Source organism: Apteryx rowi, unplaced genomic scaffold (assembly GCF_003343035.1).
Source record: "Apteryx rowi isolate R43461 unplaced genomic scaffold, aptRow1 scaffold_1304, whole genome shotgun sequence".
Taxonomy (NCBI): domain Eukaryota; kingdom Metazoa; phylum Chordata; class Aves; order Apterygiformes; family Apterygidae; genus Apteryx; species Apteryx rowi.
Genome location: NW_020447536.1, coordinates 45,836 through 71,009, shown reverse-complemented (window position 1 = coordinate 71,009; position 25,174 = coordinate 45,836). Strand labels below are relative to the sequence as shown.

Below are 25,174 nucleotides of genomic sequence, written 5' to 3'. Positions count from 1 at the left end.
CAGATACTCGGTCCCTGAGGGGTGAGTCTGCAGGTGGGTGACAGGATGATAGGAGATGGGGAGAACAGCTTCCTCCTGCAGGTCCTCACAGAGCTGAAGGAAACAGTCAATCCCCATGGATCCATCCCACTGGGACCTGGGGTTATTGCCAGTATCCCCAGTCCCTGTAGTAACCACATTGGACAGGTACCTGAGCAACCTCTATAAGGTTGAATGTCGAATTAGGCTGCTCTGCAGTCCCAGAAACAGAGCCCAGGGAGAYGCAGGCCACTGCAGCCCTGCTCAGAGCAGGTTTGCATCCCTCTGCCCCCTCAGCTCATCACACCTGGGCCCTCCTCACAGCAGGCAAAGGCCAGAGGCTGTATAGAAGCCTGCTGAGCTGTGTGCCAGGAGGCAGCCAGCACAGGCAGGGTTTAGGCTGATCACTGAGGCCATCTCCTGGCAGCAGGGCCCAGACGCTGGGAAACAGTCACTGAGAGGAAGCCCCAGCACYGGGACACATCAAACCAGGGAGCCACGGTCTAGCCCTGCCTCAAGAGGTGGTGCCTGTGGGGCCCTGCAAGCCTTTGCTGCTCCCAGCAGCTCCAGACCCCTGCTGAGGCTGGAGCCTTACGTCAGCGAACACTGCATTGATATAACCTGGTGAACCATCTGCGTTCAGTGAGGACATGAGGATGGGCCGGCAGGAATCCGCTGTGGAGGCAAGAGGCAGAGAGAGAAAGGGTGAGCCATCCTTTCCCTGCACAGAGGCCCCGGGGCTTTCCTTGCAAGCGATGGGGGTCAGCATGACTCCCTGCAGCACGGGCTGGAGAGGCCTAGATGAGCAGGCACCACCAGCCCCAGGGCCAGGAGGACTCAGGGCTGCCTGTCACAGGATGTCCTGAGCCCACGTGAGTGGAGGCACTAAGGAACAGCAGCATCGCCCTCCCAATTGCTTCCTGATGCCCAATTCTGGGACAGAATTGCCCCAGGGATGTGTTTATCCCAGGGGTAGCCCATGAACCCACAAGTCCGGCAGGCACAGAAGGAAGCGGGGAGGGCTGGATGAGGCTTTGCTCATACAGACAGATCGGTCTAGTCTACACCGAGTATTGTCAGCCAGAAAGTGGCACTTGGTCCCCCTGGGCAGAGCCTGGCAGTGGCGTGGTGCTGGGGAGGCAAGCAGCAGGGCTGAGGGCAGCATCACCTCCCCCGTACTGCTCTCAACTGCTGGATCACAGGGCAAGGACAGTCCAGCCCTGCCAGCAGTACCTGGCAGGATCCCTGGCTTGCGGTTCTTGGGCTGGTTGCTGGGTTTCTCTGCTTCTCTGCATGGCAGGAGCTGGAACAACTCGGAAAACTTCTGCAGGGCCTGAAGGGATGATTCAGCTGAGCCATTCTGGCTTATCAGCAGCCTCCCCCCCTCCCATTTGTGTGTCCCCAAAGAAATGCTCTCCCCATCTCCCTCCCACTGCTGAAGGGGAGCAGCAAGGTGGGTGGAGATACCAGAGACCAGCCTTGTCAGCACAAGATCCTTTGCAATAAAGGAAGTGAGAACATGGGGAGCTGCATATGCAGCCACCCTCGGCACAGCCTCAAAGACGTGAGCCTGGCAGCTCGCCGACCCCACCTCCGGACACCAAGACACACAGAGGGAGAGGCTCTGTCCAGCAGTCAGCAAGCTCTGGCAGGAGAGCCCAATGGTGTGATTTCCCCTAATGAAGCTCAGACTTGCCTTAGAGCCAGCCAAAGTAACATCTGTAATCCCTACAGCTTGCCCCAGAATAAAATCCCATGGTACCTTAAACTCCTTCTCAAGGATGTTGTTCTGCCTCTGGGTCTCAGCTTCTCGTAGGGAGCTGATGTGGCTGATGACACTCTCCACTGGGACCCCGGTACTGCCGCAGAGCAGGCCTTCAAGCAGCACCTCGTACAAGAAGGCATACTGCTCCTGCACGGGATCAYGGGTCAGCTGCACAGCCCAGACCCGGGATCACGGGTCAGCTGCACAGCCCAGACCAGTTCCACCTGTTTGCACCCAGGGCCACAGCATGGGGACCCCTGGGAATCTGGGCCACCAGCCGTCACACTGGAGAGAACTCCACATATGTGGCCCTTCACCACCCCTTGCTGTGGGGTCCCTGAGGCCAAAAACCACCGAGGCCTCGCTGAGGGCCAGCCAGCAAATGAAATGACCCAGATAAGGCCATCTTCCTGTGGTTCAGTGTTCCCTCTCAGTCTAGACCCCTGCTCTGAGGAAGGAAACTCAGAAAAAACAGTGAACAGCTCCTCTCTTCAAGGGGCCGAGAAACCTTGCCCACTCTATAGATCCCCTCTGTGGGGTCCTAGCACTGAACAGGCCATGGGAAGAAAGTCCCTCAGCCAGGACACTGATGCCCAGAGGATGCCACGAGGGCAGATTTCCTGCAAGCCTGAAGGAAATGTGGATTCTCACACATCTGCCTTGCCTACAAGACAGCCCTTCCATACCAGGATGACTGGTGCATACAAAGGCTGCTACCACTTCAGAGGGTCTCAAGAGAGCATGGATGCTGCCTAGGTTTGGACACCACTTTGAAAACAAGAACCTGCAGCCTCAGTCACCTGGTAGCCCCAGTCTCTGTGGCTAGACCATGCACCGTCCAGCTTGTGAGGCTTTGTGCGGCCACATCCCTGGAAAGGGTGGGAACCAGAAGCTGTGATCTGCAGCCTGCAGCATGCAGGGGGCAAGTAACTCTCCGCACCTTGGTCTGCACCATGCTGATCCGCTGCTCCCTCAGTCTCTGCACACACCGGAACACATCCACCTTGCCCTCAGCCTTCGCCATCTTCAGGAGGAAGTCCAGGGCGATGAAGGTACCCGTCCGCCCAATACCCGCACTGAGAACACAGAAAAGGGGAATCAGCGCTGCCGTGGCCACCCTTGCCTCAGCACCCAAGCACTCCCAGCCTAGTACCTGCAGTGCACCAGCACAGGGCCAGTAGGGTCTTCTGACACCCGCTTGTTCACCTTCTCCACTAAGCACAGGAGCTGGGTAGGGTTTCTGGGGACCCCATGGTCTGGCCATAGCAAGTAGTGAAACTGCTCCACCAGTCTTGGGAGAGCACAGCCTGTCTGCAGAGAGGGAGAAAAGGGAGACATGGCTGAGAGCAGGGAGCAGGAACCATCCCAGAAAGCTGTGCAAATAATTGCAGGCCAATACATAGGGAGTAGTGGAGAAAACCATGGCAGGGGTGCACCAGCACATCCACCACACTGACTGATACACCACAGCTCAGACAACAGTGGGCACAACAAGGATGAGGACTCTGAGCAAATTCACCAAGCACACAGCCACACAATTCACTTTATTCTCTATTTCCCCACACTGAGAACAGTTAACTCAGAGCATTTGCTGACCTGTCTGTGCTGGAGACCCRGCAAGGCTGATTACAGGGTTTCTCAGCCAACAGCTCCTACCAGATGCTGAACTCCCAGAAACACCCTGCATCCCCAACAGCTACATGCCAGTCTTACCTTCTGCAGGCGGAATATGCGTGTGACAAGGCCTGTGGTGGTCCTCGTGTTGTTGAGTGCAACTGTGAAGTCCCCATAGACCTGCTCCTGCTCCGGCCAGTACTTCTCACACTTGGTCTGTCAAGAGAATCGAGYCCCCTAAGAACTAGCAAACTCATTAGGGGAGTGTTACAAGCCAGCAGCTGTACACTGCATCCTCTGTATCACTGTTCTGCTTGGGCAGGCAATAGATAGTGCAATAACTGATCTATGGCTCAGGTGAAACCCCAGGTCTTGACCAGGGCTGACATGTTCCCCTAGCATTGGAGACTTTCCTGATGCTGCCTACACCCAGGGTGCTGCTACGTGCTTCCTGGGGCAGCAGCCTGCTCCCTGGGGACATGTGCTTCGATGGCAGGCCCTTTCCCTCTCTCGTGCTCCCAAGGGTCAATCCCCTATATCAGGTGGAGGGTGGTGAGCTCCCACCAGGAGCAGGCAGCTCTGGAGCAGGGAAGGGCTCTGGTGTGCAGCTGCTCTCTCTGCTCTTATTGATGCCTGCATCAAAGCAAAGCAAAGCAAGCAAGGAAGCCTGGACCCTGGTGAGGCCCAGGGTGAGCAGAGACTGAGATGGTTTCTCTACCTTGTTCTGCTCCACTAAGTCTGTCAGCATCACAATGACTGAAGTCTTCTCCTGCCAGATCATCTGCCAGAAATCCACCACCGTTCCAGGCAAGGGGCCTTGGGGAGGAAGAGGAGAGCCCCATGTCACTGTCCAGGCCATGGAAGTGTGGCTGCTCTCAGCCACTGCACAGATGCTCAGGGTAGGGCAGATGGTCCCAGGCTACGGAGCAGTCCTGGCTTTCCCTCTGCCCAGGGACAAACACTGAACAGCCTGGGGACAGCAGCACCTAACAAGGATGGCTGGGTACCTTGGCTCCAGCACCCATGTTAGAGAAGGGGACAGGGAAGAGGGAGGGCAGGTGAGCCCAGGGCATGCTGGGGACTCACTACTGCTGCAGGTGCTTCCAGGTGGCCTATTGGGGTCCAGCGGCCAGAGGGCTGGGCAGAGTCTTGCGGCAGTGCAACGTGCAGCCTTTCTCAGCCAGACCCCTAAGGTGACCGTGAGCTGCTCCCACATTTAGGGTCTTATTTCCTGAAAAGCATCTCAGCAGCTTGCATGGAGCCTTTGGGACCCCTCATTGCATGCTGCCCAGAGCAGACTAATCCATCCTGGTTCTGTGCCATCACAGGGACCAGGCTTCCAGGAACACTAACAGTGCAGGCATTTGCAGGTTGTCCCATATGAAGGCCAGACCTGTCACACCAGTCTCCACAGGAGATAGGGCAGGTTTGCAGGTGGGAGGAGCTGCAACATGTTCCCACCAGGTCCTTAGCTTGGGCAGTCCAGAGATCAGATCACAGCCTTCTTCTGTGGTCTAGCCACTGCTGAAGTGCCACCAAGGCCTTCCATGCTCAGCAGCAGTGGCCACCAGCTGAGACAGAGACCCAGGAAATACAGGTCCCCAGACTGAGCCATTAACAGTTCTTCTGCTGCTGTCCCAATTCTGCACACCCCAAAGGACTCAGAGCTGGAACAAGCTTCTCCCAAGTACACACAGGGCCCTGTGCCAGCTCTGGGCAATTCCCAGGGCTGTAAGCACCCACCTTGAGCTGCTATGAAGAAGCGTGGACTCCGGTAGCTCTGTGGGAGGGAGATTTAAAGAGCTCTGATCACATGCATTAAACATTGAACAAAGAGTAAAATAAATGACCACTTCCCACAGGCTCCAGAGCCAAGAGCGCTCAGCACAGCATGTCCAACAGCACCACTCTTGGTCAGCATGGACAGCCAATATCCAAGGATGACATCTCCATTCCTGTCCCCCCCCTGCTGTGAGCGTGGTCCCTTTTTGTTAAGGATGAGAGTTGCACACAAATCCAGACTCCTCCAGATAGCTCAGGGAGGATGCAAGAAGAATGATAGCCCAGGATCTGCCAACACCTGAGGGCAGCAATGGTGGTGGACAGGACACCACCCAGGACCCAGGACAAGTGCCAGTCCTTGGGCCGCCAGTGTGAGAAGGACTGTCCCCGCCCAGTGCAGTAAGATAGCTGGTATCTCCCTTGCCCCCTGCAGAGCAGCAATTTCTCCCTACCTACCTCCACGTAGCTGGCATTGATGTAGCCATTGCCTGTGTCAGAGGACTGCAGCACCACACGGCAGTGATCATCTGAAAGAGAAGGGAGACAGGAGGTAGTGGACTGCCCCTTTGGGGCAGCAGCAGAAGTGACTGTTTAAGGAGGGGGGTGGGATTTAGGAAACCCCAGGACTGCTGCTCCCTCCTCAGCAGCACTTCAGGCCTCAAGACACATTTGAAAGAATAGTTAAAGAAATGAAGGGTGACAGAGCGCAGGAAGAAGTGCAATGCATGCGGGAGACTGTTAATGCAAAGGCCAATATCCACACTAAGTGGGGCCCAGAACAGTTTTAATCTTTAATTAAAATTGGATCACTCCCTCCACTTTCCCACAACAGCCACCTCTGGATGGGACACAGCAGCATTCAGCAATGTCTGACAGCAGGAACAGATATACAAGTGCATGCATAATTAAGTTTGCAGGGAGACTTAAGGAGCAGAAGAGGATTCTCCAGTTGCATATAGAATTGTAGAGCCAACACTACGATTTAGGGAAAACCCTGTGGATTTCAGTGACTACAGGGTCACTGAAATGAGAGGAGGAGCTCAGCGCTGTTGAACAGCTGGAGGGGCACTTACACCCACCCAGTGCCTGTACTGCCTAGCCCCCCTCCAAATCCCTGTGACAACTCCTGGGAGGCTCTGCTTACATGGGACGATGTTCTTGTAGCGGTTTTTGCCCTGATTACATAGTTCCTTCCCAGCATCACAGGGATGCAACAAAGTGGAGACCAGTTTCTGCAGGGGAAGAAGATGAGCACACTCTGGATTAGCACATGTTCTGAGGCTGGCCAAGGCCGTCTGTGTCATGTATCCAAGGAGAGGTTGGGTCTGGATGGACAGTGCAACCAAACGGGCAAGCAAAGCTAAACCAGACCTGATACTCTCCCAGACGCCCAGCGCCGTGTCTCTCGGTGTCTGATTCATCCTCTGTCTGCTCTGCCTCTACTTCTTCCCTCTTGAACCTTTTCAGAGCCTCCAGCAGTTCCTCCACTGGGATCCGTGTATTCATCTTGTTCGTACCTATGGGGACCATGAGGTCAGTAATTTAGCCTGCATCTGATGCCTGGCCTTGGGAGTGGGACCTTTGAGGTTGGGACCAGACTGTCATTGTGGTGGGCAGGACCCCACCAAAGCCCTCCACATGCAGGTTCTTCTCTCCTTGGGAGGTGTCCCTTCCCCTTGCCAGCCAGCTCTGACCCCTTTGCTCCTGTAAGGACCTCAGAACCCTCTGCCTGTGTTTTTAACAGAGAGCCCGTCCAGACAGGGCTATCAGGATCTCTGCTCATACTGCACCTCCTCGACATCTTCTCAGGGGGATAGTGCTGTTGCTCTCACAGGTTTTTGAACTGTTGCGCTTCCTCCTGCAAAACAGCAAGTCAGACCCATAGACCAGCAGAAGTGAGAGACAGAGGAGAGGACATTGTCCATGTAACAACCCTGCCTCCCACCTTGCTTTATCTTCCGGTCCACTCTGCACATTGCCCCGCAGTGCAGGGAGCTGGATGTCCCATGGCAGCACAGAGAGCAGGAGAGGTGAGGCACATACTGACCTGAAGAGTAGGAAGAGCAGCAAAATCCCCAGGGCCAGGAGTGCCACGACCAGCGCTACTGCCATAACCACCACCATCCTGCCTAGCTGAGGAATTGGCTCCTGCCCTGCAACCAGCACAGCCCAGACTCAGGTTCCTGCACAGCCCAAACCAGGCAGTGGGACATCCCACTGGGGCAGTGGGGAGGAAAGCAGTTTTTCTCACCTCCCACCACAGGCTTTGTGCTGGAAAACAGCTAAGACAGAGCAGGAAGATAAGACGCTTGCCTGGCATAATACCCTTCAGCATGAACACTGCCTCTCTGACTGTCCCCTGCTATGGCCAGAGCCTGGTGAGGTGTTTGCATTAGTGGGGCTGCACATGTACCAGAGATCACTAAGACTAATATGCAATATGAGACGATGGCATAGATGCACAATACCCATGACTGCCAGCTGTGCCACGCCTTGCAGGCCACCCTCCATTGCCAGAGCAATGATGTGTGTCAGCTGCTCTGCCCATCCTCTCCAGAACCCTTTCCCAGGGAAGGCATGCTGCTTTCAGCATCTGGAAGAGCTGTCAGAGATGGGCTGTGCATGCTCCTGGCCAGCCCGAAGCCTTCCTGTCCTAGCAGCGCCACAGCATCGTGCTGGGGCAGGTGAGGGTGAKCAAGAGTCAGTGGCCCTGGGAGGCAACTGGGAGAAGGAGGATTTTTATTCCTAGCAGTGCACCCTATGCTACAGTGTCAGCTGCAGCACAGGTCTCGGCACCAGGACAAGACCAGGGGTGTCCAGCCAGTCCTAGAGACCATCCAGCTCTGACATCATGATAGAAATGAGCAGTAAATACCATGGGGACAGAGGCCTGGAGGGAGGCCAGCAAACACCTGTGCAAGTGGCCAAAGATTGCCCTAAACCCATCCACCAGAGTCTCAAGATCATAGGAGTGTGGAAGATCATGGAAGTGAGAGCTGGTTATGGTAGCACCTACTTGTAAGAGAAACAAAAGGTTTCCTCTGCCCCCCACACCAAGACCCCACTGCCCTCGGGAGCGGCCAAACCCTCTCCAAGGGAAGCGGCCAGGCTGGAAAAGGCAGGATGCGGGAGGGTGCCTCGGGCACAGGGTGTGGGGCTGAGCCCAGCCTGGAAGAGAGGAGCCCACTTACCAACAGAGAAGCTGTAGCAAACACAGGTGAACTTCTCTGCCTGTTGGAGGAGACAGGAGGGAGAGCTCAGGCCACTGCTGCCCAGCTGCCAGTTCCCGGGAGCAAAGACCTCCCCCCCAGGGCCACAAAACGCCCCAGCTGTGGCCGAAGCTCCCCAGCGGGACCGTGCTGCCAAGGCRCCCCGGCTTTCAGTGCGTGGGGCAGGAGCAGCCCCTCTCACTGCTCCGCTGGCGACAGGGCCTGGGGAAGGAGCAGGCTCTGCCCGAGCCCGAGCCCCGAGCCCCGCGAGAGGCTACCTGCTGCTGGCGGCGGACGAGGCGGAGAAGGACCGTGTAGTTTCTATCCGGCTGGAGMGGAGCGTTGTAGTAACCGTGCTGGTGAGTCCCATCACCCAGCACAAAGTCGGTGGGGGCTGTGAGGTTGAGCACCGCGGCCACGTAGGCACGGTGCTGCAGGCTGGCGTCGAAGGGCTGCAGCTCCTCCGAGCAGACGCCTGCCTCCGCAGCGGTGTCCTGGGTCACAGCAACGATGAGCTGGTGCTCCCTGCAAGGCACGGCTGTCAGAGGGGCCGGGGGGCATGGGCAGCGGGAGAGCAGAGCGGAGGCAGCCGTGGGGGAAAGGCTTCCCGGGACGGAGAGCAGCCGAGCTCCCCAGGGGCTGCACTCACCTCACCGCCGCGTGGGGCTGGGCGATGGGGYGGAGGGGAAGCACGGCCGTCCCTTGGGATGGGGAGATGTCACGASCGCCGCAGGAGCTGACGTTGAGAGGGGCGGCGGTGCCTGACGGGGAACCAGAGGGCCCAGGCTCAGCAGGCAGCAGAGCACGGAGGGGCCCTGCGCGGCGCAGGCAGCAGCCCGCGGGCAGCGCAGGCTGCAGAGCTGCCCCGGCTGGTGCGGCCGAGGCCGCGCAGCCGTTCTGCGAGATGGGGGCGGCGCTGGGGCCTGACTGCCCCCGCATCTGCCCTGGCAGAGCTGCTGGTGCAGCCTGGGGCTCAGCAGGGGGGGCAGGCCCCCGCCGCCCCGCTGCRCGGCCGCCTGCCGCGCTCCGCGGTCRCCACAGAGGGACCCCGTGCGGACCMCTTACCCCAGTCGCTGCTCAGAAATTCCTGGCGTGACACATCCCCGGCACCGGCAGCCGTGAGGCCCTGCACCRTCACCACGTACGTGCGCTCAGGTCGGTGGTCCGGCAGCGCGTGCTCGGTGACAGAGCCGTTCACCCTCAGCCGCTCAATCTCCAGGAAGCCGCCCTCGTGTGYGCTCCTGGCCGTGATGCTCAGCTGCAGGAGGRCAGAGAGCTGGAGGCGAGCAGCACTGACCTCTTGCTCGGGGCCAAGGCAGCCCGGCAGCAACATGCTCATGGGGCAGCTGCCCCTGGCGCTCCAGGACGCCGCATCCCCTGCAAGGGCAGGGAAAGCTCGGGGGGTGCAGTGACCCTGAGAAGGGCCCCACGTAGGGTTGCCTGGGCCCTGCGTAGGGTTGTCTGGGCCCCACGTTGGAAGCACCAGGCTCACRGGAGCATGGCAACATGGAGGTGACTCATTTGGAGAGGGGATGGCAGAATTCCCCRCAAGGGATATCARTCAAGGCTCTCCAAGTGCCACTGGGTCATCTGAACGTCACCTGAGAGCCCATGCCCAGCCCTGCTGCTGCAGGGATGCTTACGGAAATGCTATCTTGGAAACGCGCAAGGGAGCATTGATTCAAAGCCACAGACATGGKTCTTGCCGCAAGCCCYGGTGTCTGGGAGCAGAAAGCCAGCTGGCACGGACTCCCAAAGCTCCGGCGGCCTGGTCTTTGCAATGCAGCCGTGGCCCCACTTCTGTGGCTCCTTCAGGAAAGAGCTCACGGGGGGAGAAGCAGCAGCACGTTGGGGCCCCCTTTCACCCTACAGACAGGTCTGTCCTCAGAGAGGCCACAGAGCACGCTGGTAAGAGAGTCAGGCACCAAATACCAGAAAGCAGGACTACGCTGAGCAAAGAGCCCTGACTGATCAGAAAGACGAGGCACTTCTCGCCACGCAGGGAGGGCAATTCAAAGGAACTATGAACCTCTCCCAGTGAAGCCGGGCATTTCRGAGGAGCRCTCRTCAGCTGAGAGGAATCTGCTGCACCAGAGGTTCACCAGCAGAGCAGCAAGCAGGAGGAGGGGGYTGCTCAGAGCAGTCCTTTGCTCTCAGAACTGGACAAGGTTTTCCAAGAAATCCCAGTAAGGCAGGAAACATATCTTATCTCCAGGTGGCTATGAGCTGGCTACCCCCGTGGCCTGTAAGCCAATGAACACGCCACGAAGTGCTGCACACCAATCTGCAAAGCCATCCAAACACCAGGCTCTGCACAGTCAAGAGGAAGCCCATGGGGCAGGGGGCACCCAGCACTTCTCCAGACAGCACCGGAGCAGGAGGAACAAAGACTGGGTGTAGAAAACGCTCAGGCTTGTTAGAGCATGAAATTCACCTCAGCAGGACSGGACGTGGGGGAACTGTGGGCCATCACAGCTTTACCCTCCCTGCTCTCCATGCCTGCATGCCCAGAGCAGCYGAGGCAGGACACCCCTGGGGAGGGGAGGGAGTACCCCTGTGAGTCCGGGGTAGCCTGGTACCTGGTATCCAAGGATCTCCCCTTTGCAGGAGGGCAGCGCATTCCACCTGAGCGACCCGGTGCTGCGATCCAGTGACAGATTCTCCACTTTGTCCGGCACTGGAAGCACAGGAGGACGGAGTCACGCACTGGGCCGGGGAACGGGGCTGAGGCCAGAGCAGGGTGCAGGCAGCTCCTGGTCCAGAGGACACCCTGCAAACTGACCCCCCAAGCAGGCTCTGCTCCCCAAAAGGGCAGACATACTGCTGCAGCTGGTGTGTCGGGGACGGTGAGCAAGGCATGTGCTCTGCTCTAGGGCCCTGCACAGTCCCTGCCCCAAATCCCTGCAGGCCCCAATCTCAGGACCATCACTGCAGGGAGTAGCTGCAGAGGGAAAGGTGCATTTACCAGSCTCCCCCACCTGTGACACAGCCCAGGACTGTCCTGTCCTTGCTGCACTTGCCCATGGACACATACCTGTTTCCTCTGTCCGGAATTGCCATGTGAACAGGACCGTGCTGGGGGGCAAGGAGATGGTGACGYTGTAGACAGTGAAGGGCTGCAGAGGGGGGCAGGTAAATGTTCCCTTCTGGCCCTGTAGCATCTCCTCTCCTGTGACCTCCTCAGCCTCACAGGGAGGGGAGGAAGGCCCGGCAAGGCGGCACATGGCCCRCATGTGCTGGCAGGCGTCAGGGAACCTGCAGGTCCAGTTCAGTTTGATRCTGGTAGCAGAAACYTCCRAGGTCCCAGGGAYAACCTGGAGAAGTTCTGTGAAGGAAACATTGCAAGCGCGTCATTTCCTTCCCTTCCCCTCCTGCCTTTGCAAGGATGCTGCAGTCAGAGCACCCTGCTCCCCACCCAGCAGGTAAGAAGAAGCAGCACGAGGCTGACTGCAGTCCCTTCATGTCTCTGAGTTGGGGAGCAGGGCTCATGGGTTTGGGATCCTGGTGTGCTAAGAAGACAGGCATGGCTTAACAGGTGTATGCACGGATTGCCATTGCTCAAGGCAGCTGTCCCCCCTCAGTGTTTGTGGGTCCAAGCAGTTCCACAGCCAAGTATATTTGGCTGTTGGAGAACTAGCCTTTCCATGCTGTGGATAAGACCCAAGAGAAGGGGGGGATCCTGTGTCCTGGCACTGTATGAGGAGGGATGGAGCTCTGGGACACAGTACAGAGGAGCTCTCCCCACAACATTTCCAGGGAGGGGATGAGGGGAAGAAAGATCCCACATTGCTTCCCCTAGGCCTCCTGGGAAAGGCCAGGAAGAGCAGGGAGCTCCAGGGACTCTGGGCACCAGGGAGGGCACTGTCCAACCAGCATTYGGTTCAGGGGCCTCCAAGCTCCCACCACCTAGCCTGGGCGTGTGCTGCCGGACAGGCCAACACAGGGTCGAAGGGACAAGGCAGGACACCCTGAAAACTTGGCCCAGGCATGGAGATTCACCCCATGGCCCCTGCTCATGGATCACAGACTGTCAGAGGAGCATCATCCCCTTCCTCTCCAGCCCACATCCCCTACTGCCCTTGCTCAGAGCTGCTAGTGGGGAACCAACCCTGAGCCCTCTCGCTTTGGCCCAGTCAGAGGGCACGCAGCAAGCTGGGCAGCAGCAGAGGGCTAATTGTCACCCAAGCTTTGGCGACATCTAACTGGGATTCTCAAACATCACAAGATCACCCTACCCTCCCTTGGCAGGGATCTCAGTGCCCCAAGCTGCGACTACATGGCACTGAGCCTGAGCCCAGCGTGAAGCAGGGCCCATGGGGGGATCAGTAAGTGGGGAGCAGGTTGCAGCACTACCACAACTGCATGGGACACAGGCAGCAGAGCCCACCACAGTTGTGATTCAGTGCAGCCCACAGCCTGCACCGCACATACCTCTTCCCTGCCCAACGCTTTATCCTCTCTCCCCCCAGCAAATACTCTTGGCTTGCCAGGGCCAAAAGCCCTCAAGGAGCCCCACGTCACCTACACACCATCACCACAAGCCTCCTGCACACACAAGAACTGAAGGCTGGACTCCTGCATGCCCAGCACCCTGCCCTGGCCTGTTGCGGGCATGCTCTCTCAGCCCCTTCGTGACAGCACCCGCAGGCACAAACGTTGGCACCGGCCACTTTCCACTCCAAGGTGCGCCTGGCAACCTTGGACAAGGACAGGGTAGGCTTAGGGGCTCCATCAGGACTGCCTTCAGCAGCACCTACTGTTTCCCTAGCCTGGCAGAGAGGCTGAAACTTTGTGTGCACGCACAGCCTGCATTTTCCTGTTCAGGGAGGGCAGAGCAGGGCAGTCAGGAGAGATCCTGAAGCCTCCCTTACCAAGGCATTCCACGTTAGACCGAATGCGGATCCAGCCAGCTGTGCCATTCCTCCCCATCCAAACTTCTCTGTATACAGGTTTCCCGTGACTGATAGACTGGACTTCACTTGCACATTTGACCTCAGTGAAGGACGGCTGCAGACCTTCGGGGCACCTCAGCACCACCTCTTCATTCTTCCTGTAATTCACCTGGTGTGGTGACAGCTGGAGTCTTCGATCCCACTGGGGTCTTTGGCATGTTTCTGGCAGAGGCAAAAGGGGGTGCATGTTAATCAGGGTTGCAGGATGACCAGGTGGGGCAGGGCAGATGATGGGGGTGTCAGGAGTCACCCGTGATGGAGTCCAGCCCCCAAAAGGGAGACACACCCCTTGGTCATGACAAGACGCCTCAGCCAGGCCTGCTGGGAGGTGGCTCTCCTTGAGCACATGAAGCAGGAATGACCACTCATCCACGAACTTCTCTGCTCTGCCCTTGTGTCCATGGACACTCTCAGCCCTCCACCACATCCCGCAGCAAAGAGATTCCTGAGAGAATCACCCTGCAAGAGCAGACCCCCTTTTCCCCTCATTTTGACCTGCCACCCGCCCAGCGCAGGCTGCTGTCCCCCCCCGTCCCCCTCAGCCCCCAGGTCGGCCTGCCCCTCACGTCCCCAACGCATGGCCACTCCTGCTGGGCTGCACCTCTTTCCAGGCACGGTTCTTCCTCCCTCCCGAAGGCGAAGGCGTGGGAGATGCCCTCCTGCCGCCATGCCTGGTCGCTCACTTCCACAGCAATAACACAGCTCTTCTGCTGTCCCTGTGCTGGCTCACTCTGTCCCTCTGTTGCTCCCTTCCTGCCCATGTCCCCATGCAGCTGGGACATGGGGCCTTCTCCGTTCAGGTCCTCTGCTTTACCCCAGCTCCTGCCCCTGCCCCTTTCCCCTGCCACAAGCCCTGCTCCTTTGGCCCCTGTCCTCCTCCTGGCTCTGCCCATCCTTGCTGCACTCTCCCTCCTCCCGGGCTGAGGAGGGCACAGGTAGAGAGCAGGCGCATAGCGTGTCCCAACAGTGTGCTGAGTGCTGCAAGGGCAGGTTTTGTCGTGAGGATTCCTGTGGGCAGTGATGCTCGCACCTGCAAAGGGAGCAATTCCCATGCCAGCCTCTGCAAGGGTCTCTGCAAGTTCTCAGGGTGCCTATAATATGAATTTCCCTATCCTAATGGGACATAGACTATATCTGACAAGTTTCATTGCATCTTCTGAACAGCCACAAAGAAGTACAAACTTGGCTGTGAAGCAAAAGCCGATTAAGAGAAGGTTTTGCTTTTGAACAGCCTTGGTTACAGAAGACAAGGGATGCCCAGCTGAGAACCGCAAACAGCAGATGTGCCCTAGCAACACGTCACTGCCTGTGCACTTCCTCCGGTCTAGAGGCACACAGTCCCACCCCATGCCCAGGCCCATCTAGCTCAGCAAAGTGACAGGCTGTTCCTTTTGCTCTACTCTCAGCAGGGWCAGTGTCCCAGGTGCATATTTGCCTTCTGCCAAGGCTTAACGTGTAAGGTTGGGTCTGTCTAAGCATCCTTCTGGTCTGTGCATGGCAATGAGCAGGGTTGTTACCTTCTCCGGGATGGATTTTCAGTGCAGGATGTGACTAGTCCCTGACTGTCCAGCCTCATCCTATCTTTCTCACACTACCCCCAACACAGCCACGTGGCACCCTAGCTCCTGTCCCCACAGGTCTCCCGGAAAGAGCAGGCATCCCAGATGACACAGGAGCTCAGGCACCCAGCTGGACTCCATCTCACAGGTTTCAAGGTCTTTGTTGAGCACCAGCAACCAGGTCTCCTGTAATGGGGACAGTGCTCTGATGGCCACACACTCAGGCTTCACCTGCACACCTTGCAAAGAGAGCTGGCCACCTCCTGCTCCCAGGGATACTGCCCCTTCCCAGAGGAATGCTGCAGCCCCATGCTCTTGGAGACTTTCCCAGCACACCAAGGCTTGCGGCCCTCCATCCCCAAATGCAGCTTCATGTCACCACAGTCTGGCTGAGGTACAGGTGTCTTGGGCCCTGGCATGGGCACCAGCTCCAGTCCTCTCAGATACAGCTATTGCATGCTGAACCTGGTAAAGATGCACAGCAAACTTACAGGAAGGGGAGCAGCCAAACCTCCTCTTGCACAGTGAGAAGCTCTTACCTGTTTCCTGGGGTCTTCCTTGGTCTTTAGGACCAGGCTCCTCCTTTCCCTGTGCAGCCCTCAGAGGTGCAAGGACCAGAAGAAGGGCCAGAGCCAGCCCTCTCAAAACCATGTTAGCATAAAGTCCTAGGGCAGGACTGAAATCTCAGCACTACCCGCTGCCTTTCAGCTCATGCAAGAGAATGCAAGAGAGTACAACCACAGGAAGGAAACAACCACGCGGGTAAATTGCATGTGTTGCAAGAGTCTTCCTCTTTGGAGAGGGAACCTCCCACTGGTGTCAGAGCTGCTACCTCCTGTTGTTTGTGTGCCACGGGGCATCCAGGCGCAGGCTCTCACCAGGAGGACCCCTGTCACTAGGATACCAGGGTTGCTCCACAAACCCTCCTGGTAACCAGAGTGTACTCAAGAAACACTGCTCACACTTCTGACACTATATCTGCATGCTTCCCAAAGTCATTGCTTGCAGTCATGGGCTTTTTGAGCTCTAACAAATCACCGCACTTTTCCCTCAATGATCACAGCAGTTTGAGGTCCTCTGAGAAGGTATGAAAAGAGCTGTCAAGAGTCAGTGATGGGAAGACAGGTGAACTCCAAAGAACACCTCAAGGCTGGAAAAGGTCCTTGACCCTTCTGAAAAACACATTAAACCCACACTAAGCCTCTTCACAGAATCACAGAGTGGCTGAGGTTAGAAGGGACCTCTGGAGATCATCTAGTCCAAACCCCCTGCTCTAGGGTGTTATGTGTGAAGTCAGGGTAGACACCATCCACAGCTCTCCCCTCATCTACCCAGCTAGTCATTCCACCATAGAAAGCTGTCAGGTTGGTTAACCTGAGGTCCAGCAGAGCATCTCTCCCTGTTGCCTCCCCTGTCACCTGTATCCAGAAGTTGTCAYCARTGCTCTCCAAGAACCTCCTGGATTGCCTGTGCCCTGTTCTGTTGCCCCTCCAGGAGWTATTGGCATGGTTAAAGACTCCCAGGAGGACCAGGGCCTGCAAACATGAGGCTACTTCCAGCTGTCTGCAGAAGCCCTCATCTACTTCTTCTTCCTAATCAGGTGGCCACAGCACACAMCCGCAACAGTATCATCCATGCTAGTCTGCCCCTTAATCGTGATCCATAAGCTCTTTGTCAGCCCATCACCCACCCCCACTGCTTTTCTCTGCCACCAGCACCTCCCATGGGCTCAGGTGGCAGACAGGATCTTTCKACATGGTAGGGACTTCTCTGGGTGCTCCAAAGTTTGGGCCAGAACCCCAACGCTGCCTCACTCACGTTCCCCGAGTGTCCCACCCTTGAAGCCACCACCAGGCTCTRCTCATTGCTACTTTCCAGCTCACTCACTGTCACTTGGTCTCACACTTCCGTGAGTCCCAGCTCCCAGTGCTGTTGCAGCTCTGGGCAACACACACTCTGCCCTGGCTCCAGCTGGCTGTTCTTCAGAGACTGCCAGAGATGATCCATACCSACTGAAAAACCACAAACACAAGGAGCTACTCAGGAAAGCCATGCAGCTACAAACATTTCCACCTCTACCCTGTCCAGATGAGGCTGAGGCAGGGTCTCCCAGGTGGCTCATGAGTCCCCTTCCTTCTCCCCTGCCAGGGCCATGTGCCCAGGGAATGATCTGCCTCCCCGCGGATGGTCCTTGGTCTAACTTTGAGGAAGAGCTGCCGGGCTGTAAGGTTGGCTCTGAAACCTGCATCATGTTGCAAGCTGTAGGTTGTGCTCTTTTTTGYGCAAAACTATTACGTGAGGATGCTGTGCTGAAATCTCTGGGGCTTCCTGATTGCAGCATGCCTAAGTCACCTCACTGCCTGCCAATCCTTCACCAAGCAGGGATGCCCCTATTGCTGCAATCTTCTCTTTCAAATGCCAGTGTCCCCAAACCCTGGCAGCAAAAAGACTGAATCCTCCCCACAAAACTGCTTTTTTTCCCCCTTTGCTATGCTTTATTCTCAGACCCCTGCAACTAGAGAACRTCAGAACAAAAAAAGAGTCACTTACCTGTGTAGATTGCAGTTACTGTGGAGGGTAAAGGATGGTGGTAGAATTTAACAGAAGAACAACCAGTGAGAGACCACACATGCACATCTGTGTAGCTGCATGCAAGAGGTGCATGCACAGAAATCAAACAGCCATGGGATCTGGYTCTGGAGGCTTCCTCATCGGAGCAGGAACCTCCGTCTGCCTCAGAGCTGCCTCCTTCCTTCCTTCCTCGGAGGTCATGGAGGCATCATGTGCAAGGTTCTGGGCTTTTGAGATCTCCTGGGTGGCCTGGCTCAGCCCAGCCTGGTCCCCAGCTGGCTCAGGCTACCATCACTTAATCCTGCTCAGAGACATCCCAAAGCTTTCTCAAACCTCCCCTGGTCAGTTGCCTGCCAGTGGAGGCTGTTCCTGAGCCTCCCTGCTCCCCTGTTTGGAAACATTTTCTTAGCCCCCACAGGAAAGTTATTCCAACCAGACTGTCCTCTGTTCTCCACGCGGGACAGCCTCACATGTGCAGAGAGGCCATGTCCATTGGTTCCCAAAACTGTGACCCCAGAATGGATTTGATGGTGCAGTGCAGAAGCAGCTGCAGACAGCGTCTGGTACAGGACTGATGCACAAGGGCACCAAAATCCTGGAGGATATGCCAATATTCGGTAACACAAAAGTTGAGTCATACAGATCAAGTGCGAAAGGAAGCAGCAGAACAGGAGTGAAAGGAATAGCCTGCAGTGATTGCTACAGAGCACTGTTTGAGTGGTTTCAGACAGAAAACCAGCTAGCAGGAAGATGAAGAACAAATGGCAGCCATACAGAGAAGGTGAAGAACAGGACTGGAGCCACAAAATACMCAGGAAAAGAAAACAGAGGCAGTAGAAGGTCAGACATTAGTCTAAAAGYTCACCAAAGGAGAGAGATGATACTGAGGCACCTGCACACAGCACCAGGGAAGAACGCAGGGAGAGGAAAGAGGGGTGATCAGACATGGGGGCAGCAGAGGGGCTAAGAGGACCCAGGTCYCCCAGTTCTGCCCATACCACAGGCACAGGCCACAGACCTGCCCCGGATGTGTGTGGGGAAGCGCTATCCATTCCCGATTCCCACAACGCACCACATCATACAAATGCATGTGAGAGCTGCTTAGCACAGCTGTGGGGGGGTCAGGCATGCCGTCAGACTCAGGTCCGGGCCAGGGGGACATGGCTGCCCTGCTTCCTGCCTTCCCTCCCAAAGACGCAATTAGCTCAGCTTCCCACAGGAGGTGTGACCCACTGAGGGGACCAGGCAGGGGCTGTAGCAGGGCAGGCAGCCCCCTCCAAATCACAAGCCTTTATTGATTGTAARGACACAGCGGGCAGAGCCACGAGGGCAGCACAGTGAGGCCAAACTCAAGCAGAGCTGTGGGCTTGGCTGGACATCAGCATATGGAGCAGGGAGAGGGGTTGGGAGCCTGGGTGGAGGCAGCAGCATAAGCCAAACCTCAGTTTTCCCATTGTCCCAACCCTGTTCATTCCCTCTCATCAATCGGCAGCAGCCAGCTCCATTGAAGCAGGCAGGTTACAGCAACAAGCCCATGGGAAGGAGCTGCTTTGGTCCCAAAGGCCRGTCATGGGCACAAGGGTCAGGGTCAGATGGCTTAATCACAGCAGTGAAGGACTTTCAGCACACATCTTTGCTGATACAAGCAGTTCGTCCCAGGCCTTGGGCTGCTCTTGCTCTGTGAGAGAGCATACTGGAGCTTSGCAAGAGCTCTAAAGAAGACATTGTACCCTGAAAGAAACAGCTCAGGCCTCTCCTGGATGAGGCTCCCAGAGCTGATTGCAGTCACAGGAGGGCGTGGGGAGATGGCTGCCATCAGCAGCGAGTTGACAACATCTTCCTCATCTTTTCTGATCCCTCACTGCTCTTCCTGTCTCCTGTGGTCAGGGCAGAGATGGGAGTGACAGCTCTTCAGCCTGGCCACCTTTACCTGCGGAGACCAACAGCACCAGGGCAGAGGCTGCCATGTGCCCTTGGCACACACGAGAGCAGCCAGTCCCCGGGGCCTGCCCCTCCTGCAATACCTCCCAGCAGAGCTTTCCCCATCACAGGGGAGGGTCAGCCCTCCCCRGGCCCTGCCCACAATCCTGGGTCCCTCCAAAGGGCAAGRGACGAGTCTCCCCTTTGGGTGCTCCTCTTTGCTTGTCCCTGCCGCTGTGCCAGGCTGGGGAGACGTGCCTGGAGCCTCGCTGGCTGCAGCCTGGGGCCCAGCGGGGAGAGTCATCTTGACTRTCCAGGGGACCAGRGAGCTGGAGCAAAYGTGGGGCATGTCAAGGCAGGATCCCTCTCCACCTTCTCCCAGAGGTGCGTGGGGACACAGGCAGGGCACTCTGGGTCCTACCTGCATTGTCATCTGCCAGAGGACAGCCCTTGATTACACAGTAAGAGTCCAAGTTTTCATAGGACTGGAGCTCTGTTGGAGGGGACAGAAACAGCTTGAGAGATGGGAGAAGGAACAGGGCACACCCAGGCAGGGAGCAGMCCTGGCAGCTGACACAGCCCCCGGCACAGGCATCTGCAGGGCAGCAGAGTTGCGCAGAGGTGCTGCTTCCCCAGGACAGGGCAAACAAGGCCAGGAGCTCCCAGCTCTCCCTGGCACTACTGAGGACCCCAGCAAGGAGGTGGTGGAAGAGGCCATCCGGACAGGGGCTCTTTGCTGGGAGGGGAAAGTCGCTGAGCAGATATGGGGCATGCTGCTCTGGTAGGTCAGCCAGTACCGGCCGGGCTCCCTGCAGCTACCTTGGGATGGCAGAGGACGGGCAGATGTTTCTGCCAAGGGTCAGGCCCTCCTGGAGGAGAACTGCTGCCCACCTCAGCCCTGCAGCCATCTCTGTGATGGTGGCCCCAGGGAGTCACCTGGCTCCTACCTGTGTAATGCTCCTCCTCGACTTTGCTGGGCAAGGCTTTCCTCTTCCTGCGAAGACAAAGGGCAATCCTGAGAGGGGCAAGGCTGACATTGCCCAGGGCCCTGCYGACCCCAGCAGCAGAGGGAGGGAGGGCTTTGCACCCTTCTGCTCTTGGCCTCCCACAAACYGGCAGAAGAGTTGCCCACCAGCACCTCGAGGGACAGCAGCAGTGGCAGGAAGAGTCACAGGGAATGGGGGCTCTTGGTGCCTGTGGCCCCTGCCACAGCCCCAGGGAAGAYGTTCACGAGCCCCAGGCRGGAGCMCTACCAGCTGAGTGGGACTGGGACCAGCCGGCTGCATCCACATCACCCAGAAAGTGGAAGCAGCAGGGGAGAGGACCCTCTCCAGCCCCAGCTGCCCCCAGMACGCAAAGGCCTGCAACAGAGCAGTGATCCAGGCCCCTCAGCCACTCACCTGGACAGCACAAACCACAGGATCCCTGCAGACAGGAGGACCAGCACCGAGAGCACAGCAACCACCGTGACCGCAGTCCAGGGCCATGGGGCCGGGGCTTGCCCTGCAGCKAACAGAGAGCCGGGGGTGGGTGTCACTGCCTGGGGGATGGGTCCATGAGGGCCCCCACCCTTGGCATTGGGTGTGAGCACATGTGTGCACACTTGGGTGTCTGGGCTCTGCCATCCTGGCTGCTGCAAGAGACAGGTAGTGAGGTAGAGCCATGCCCTGCCTTCAAGTCTTCTAGGCAAGGCAGAGAAAAGGGACCTCCAGAGCAGGGGGACTTGACCCACCTCCCAGAGAAGACCACAGGGGATGGAAACCCTTTCAACCCAGGATCCAGCCAGGACACAGAGCCCTTCTGGCTCAGCAGCCTTAGCACTGTCTAGCCCCAAGCCAGCAGCATACATTGATGCAGGGACTGGTGTTTTCTATGGTGGGATTGGGTTATTCAGGGGCCATAAGGTAAGAAACGCCATTCGTTCCTGTGGGAGCTACATGCTAAACCTAGGAAAAAGCCTTGTAGGTATGACTTCCCAGCTCTGAGGCTGTAGCTCCTGGCTCATACGAAAGGATGCTAAACTGTCCCTCCTGTCTGTCCGCTGTGGCCCAGAATTCCCAGACACTTCCCATATGCTCTCAGTTGTTGCCTGGATTAGGTGGAGGAGTTGGGCCAGCTCTACTCTCACAAACAGGAGATGACACAATGCACTGGCTCTGGGGGCCAGGAGATGCACTCAGTTGAAGCAGGACTGCACCTCTTGGTTGAGTAGGTCTCTTGTGTGCCCACACTCCTTGTCTCCATATTGGTGGGCACCGGGTTAGCTTGCAGAGAGCTCTGGAAGATGCTCCAGCCTCAGCATTCGCTCCATGGCCTCTTCAGGGAGACCCAGTGCAGAGAGACCATTACCTGAGAAGTACATTTGAAATTCCAGGATTGATGTGTCCCCAGCACCAGCTGCTGTCAGGCCCTGGATTGCCACCATGTATTTGCTGCCAGGTCTCTGATAAGGTGGCATGTACTGAGTGACAGATGCGTTCACCATCAGCTGCTTGAATTCAAGGAAGCTGCCATCATGCACTCTCCTGGCTGAGATGTTCAGCTAGAGGAAGGACAGAGAGCAGCACTGACCTCTCACTCCAGGGAAGGGCAGCTCCATGGAGTGGCATTGCTACTGCTGGTCAAGGACAGGAGGGGACCTGCCCCCATCACAAGAGGGCAGAGTGGGGAACATCAACAGCACAAGGAATTGTGCTGCCTCTGTCTGTGTTGGTGGCTCTCCAAAGGCACTTGGAGGGGCACAGCTCTGCAGGGAGTTCTTGGCGCCAGCTCCTCTGCATTGAGTTGTTGGGCAGTCATATGGGGTGGGGATGTTCCCTGAGAGCACCCTACTCCCCCATCAGGGTCCAAAATCTTCCCAACCTACAGCTGAAAACTGATGTATGTGCTTCTGCTGCTGTGGGGGAGCTGAGAAATAACAAAGCATCCAAGGGAGCCTTTCCTGCATGAAGCAAGAGCAGGGAGAACCTGAGGTATTGGGCTGCAGTACTGGGGATGGAGGTGAGTTGGATTTACACTTRTATGGAGCCAGAAAGGACTAAGGGATCCTGCAGCCTCCTGTCCCAGAGAGCCAGGACTTGAGGCTGCAGAATGGCCAGCAGGATAGAGCTGAGGGGACCCAGCAGACGTGGGCTCACACCGCTCCCCAGTGTGTATGTCCAAAGCAGCCCAGGTGGGACGTGCCTGGGGAGGGGAGGGAGTTCACCTTTGAGTCCGGGGTAGCCTGGTACCTGGTATCCAAGGATCTCCCCTTTGCAGGAGGGCAGYGCATTCCACCTGAGCAACCCGGTGTTGCGATCCAGTGACAGATTCTCCACTTTGTCCGGCACTGGAAGCACAGGAGGACGGAGTCACRCACTGGGCCRGGGAATGGGGCTGAGGCCAGAGCAGGGTGCAGGCAGCTCCTGGTCCAGAGGACACCCTGCAAACTGACCCCCCCCAAGCAAGCTTTGCACCCCCTAAAGGGTACTGCGGCAGCAGGAACAGTAGTGGTGTGGTGGAGAGGATGACTGTGAGGAGGGCTTGTGCTCTGCTCTAGGGCCCTGCACAGTCCCTGCCCCAAATCCCCACAGGCTCCCAGTGTCCCTGATCCCAGGACCATCATTGCACAGGGCATACGCTCAGGCTGAGCTGCAGAGGGAAGAGCACATTTACACTACATTTACACAGGCACATACCCGTTTCCTCTGTCCTGACCAGCCTTGTGTACAGGACCATGCTGGGGGGCAAGGAGATGGTGACGCTGTAGACAGTGAAGGGCTGCAGAGGGGGGCAGGTAAATGTTCCCTTCTGGCCCTGTAGCATCTCCTCTCCCGTGACYTCCTCAGCCTCACAGGGAGGGGAGGAAGGCCCGGCAAGGCGGCACATGGCCCACATGTGCTGGCAGGCGTCAGGGAACMTGCAGGTCCAGTTCAGTTTGATGCTGGTAGCAGAAACCTCCAAGGTCCCAGGGACAACCTGGAGAAGTTCTGTGAAGGAAACATTGCAAGYGCGTCATTTCCTTCCCTTCCCCTCCTGCCTTTGCAAGGATGCTGCAGTCAGAGCACCCTGCTCCCCACCCAGCGGGGAGGAAGAGGAAGCATGRATCTGACTGCAGTCCCTTCATGTCTCCGAGTTGGGCAGCAGGAGCAGTTTGGGATCCTGGTGCGCTAAGAGGACAGGTATGACATTGTGGGCTGATTCCTGCTGCTTGAGGGGACGGTGCACATTCAGTCAAACTTCAGGTTCAAAGCCACCGCATGATTTGACAGGACATGGCCATGAGGAGGTACAGCTGCTGACGTAGGCAAGGGGCCCACCTCTGCCCAGTCTTCACCACAACCTGACAGATTATGGCTCCARCATCATCTCCCTCAACTCCCTTCCTGCATCATCCCCTATCTCCAGTCACAACCCTAACAACTCATACTTCCCTCCCCTTCTTCTTCACACCACCTCCTTCCCACCCTGGGGGTGCTGATTCGCACTTCCAGCGGGGCCTCAGACCATGGCTCTCACTCTCTTTTCTATCRTATTCCCTCTGGAACTGCAGGCTAGCGAAAAGTTGACCTGTTGCTGCCCTTTCCGTTGCTGCTGCTGGCACCACTCTACCACCATCTCTTGGCTCCAGCTCTTAGCAGTGGCAGGAAGCCACATCCCTTAGGTGACAGGGCTCTGCATCAAGACYAGCAACGTTCAGAGCACATGCACAGAATCACAGAGTGGTTGAGCTTGGAAGGGACCTCTGGAGATCATCTAGTCCAAACCCCCTGCTCTAGGSTCATCTAGAGCATGTTGCCCAGGACCCTGTCCAGATGGCTTTTGAATATCTTCAAGGATGGAGACTCCATAACCTCCCTGGGCAACCTGTTCCAGTGCTCTGTCACCCTCACAGGAAAGAAGGTTTTCCTTAGGTTCAGATGGAACTTCTCGTGTTTCAGTTTGTGCCAGTTACCTCTTGACCTGCCACCGGGCACCACTGGAAAGAGTCTGGCCCCATCYTCTTTACATTCTCCCTTCAGGTATTTATACACGTTGATAAGATTCCCCCTCCTCATTCTTCTCTTCTCCAGGCTGAACAGTCTCACTCYCTCAGCCTTTCCTCATAGGAGAGATRCTCCAGCACCTTAATCCTCTTAGGAGCCCTTCACTGCACTCACTCCAGGAGCTCCATGTCTCTCTTGTATTGCAGAGCCCAGAACTGGACACAGTACTCCAGACATGGCCTCACCAGGGCTGACTAGAGGGAAAGGATCACATCCCTCRACCTGCTGGCAAYGCTCTTCCTCATGCAMCCCACAATACCATTGGCCTTCTTGGCCACAAGGGCACATTGCTGCCTCATGGTCAACTTGCTGTCCACCAGCACTCCCAGGTCCTTCTCCACAGAGCTGCTTTCCAGCAGGTCAACCCCCAACCTGGACTGGTGTATGGGGTTATTCCTCCCCAGGTGCAGGACCCTGCACTTCCCTTTGTTGAACTTCATGAGGTTCCTCTCTGCCCATCTCTCCAGCCTGTCCAGGTCCCTCTGAATGGCAGCACAACCCTCTGGTGTATCAGCCACTCCTCCCAGTTTTGTATCAGCAGCAGACTTGCTGAGGGTGCACTCTGTCCCTTCATCCAGGTCACTGATGCATAAGTTGAATACTGTTGGCCCCAGTATTGATCCCTGGGGGACACTGCTAGCTATAGGCCTCCAACTAGACTCTGYGCCGCTGATCACAACCCTCTGAGCTCTGCCATTCAGCCAGTTCTCAGTCCACCTCACTGTCCACTCATGTAGCCCGCACTTCACCAGCCTTGCCT

At 57.1% G+C, this 25,174-nt stretch overlaps 2 protein-coding genes across 3 annotated transcripts in view; both read right to left on the bottom strand.

The window, feature by feature from the left end:
* Positions 1-15,640, bottom strand: part of LOC112961303 (receptor-type tyrosine-protein phosphatase kappa-like) — a 19,093-nt gene extending 3,453 nt beyond the window's left edge. The window contains exons 1-21 of one of the 2 annotated variants that reach the window (XM_026056312.1): positions 15,439-15,640; positions 13,260-13,502; positions 11,423-11,713; positions 10,968-11,065; positions 9,454-9,646; positions 9,038-9,149; positions 8,667-8,913; positions 8,371-8,410; positions 7,227-7,332; positions 6,970-7,037; positions 6,551-6,696; positions 6,324-6,411; positions 5,636-5,706; positions 5,141-5,177; positions 4,116-4,213; positions 3,497-3,613; positions 2,937-3,094; positions 2,724-2,859; positions 1,781-1,951; positions 1,252-1,351; positions 614-693 (exon numbers count right to left, since the gene is read on the bottom strand). In XM_026056312.1, the coding sequence (XP_025912097.1) occupies positions 614-693; positions 1,252-1,351; positions 1,781-1,951; positions 2,724-2,859; positions 2,937-3,094; positions 3,497-3,613; positions 4,116-4,213; positions 5,141-5,177; positions 5,636-5,706; positions 6,324-6,411; positions 6,551-6,696; positions 6,970-7,037; positions 7,227-7,332; positions 8,371-8,410; positions 8,667-8,913; positions 9,038-9,149; positions 9,454-9,646; positions 10,968-11,065; positions 11,423-11,713; positions 13,260-13,502; positions 15,439-15,550 (2,712 nt within the window). In that variant the 5' untranslated portion in view covers positions 15,551-15,640. The remainder of the gene's footprint in view (positions 1-613; positions 694-1,251; positions 1,352-1,780; positions 1,952-2,723; positions 2,860-2,936; positions 3,095-3,496; positions 3,614-4,115; positions 4,214-5,140; positions 5,178-5,635; positions 5,707-6,323; positions 6,412-6,550; positions 6,697-6,969; positions 7,038-7,226; positions 7,333-8,370; positions 8,411-8,666; positions 8,914-9,037; positions 9,150-9,453; positions 9,647-10,967; positions 11,066-11,422; positions 11,714-13,259; positions 13,503-15,438) is intronic. The other variant, XM_026056313.1, reaches the window with a different exon arrangement.
* Positions 15,641-18,769: 3,129 nt separating this feature from the next.
* LOC112961302 overlaps positions 18,770-25,174 on the bottom strand; it is a 13,472-nt gene continuing 7,067 nt past the window's right edge. Inside the window, exons 5-11 of the mRNA XM_026056311.1 lie at positions 23,068-23,358; positions 22,621-22,718; positions 21,740-21,932; positions 20,791-20,899; positions 20,338-20,384; positions 19,812-19,883; positions 18,770-19,400 (exon numbers count right to left, since the gene is read on the bottom strand). Of these exons, the coding sequence (XP_025912096.1) occupies positions 19,354-19,400; positions 19,812-19,883; positions 20,338-20,384; positions 20,791-20,899; positions 21,740-21,932; positions 22,621-22,718; positions 23,068-23,358 (857 nt within the window). The 3' untranslated portion in view covers positions 18,770-19,353. The remainder of the gene's footprint in view (positions 19,401-19,811; positions 19,884-20,337; positions 20,385-20,790; positions 20,900-21,739; positions 21,933-22,620; positions 22,719-23,067; positions 23,359-25,174) is intronic.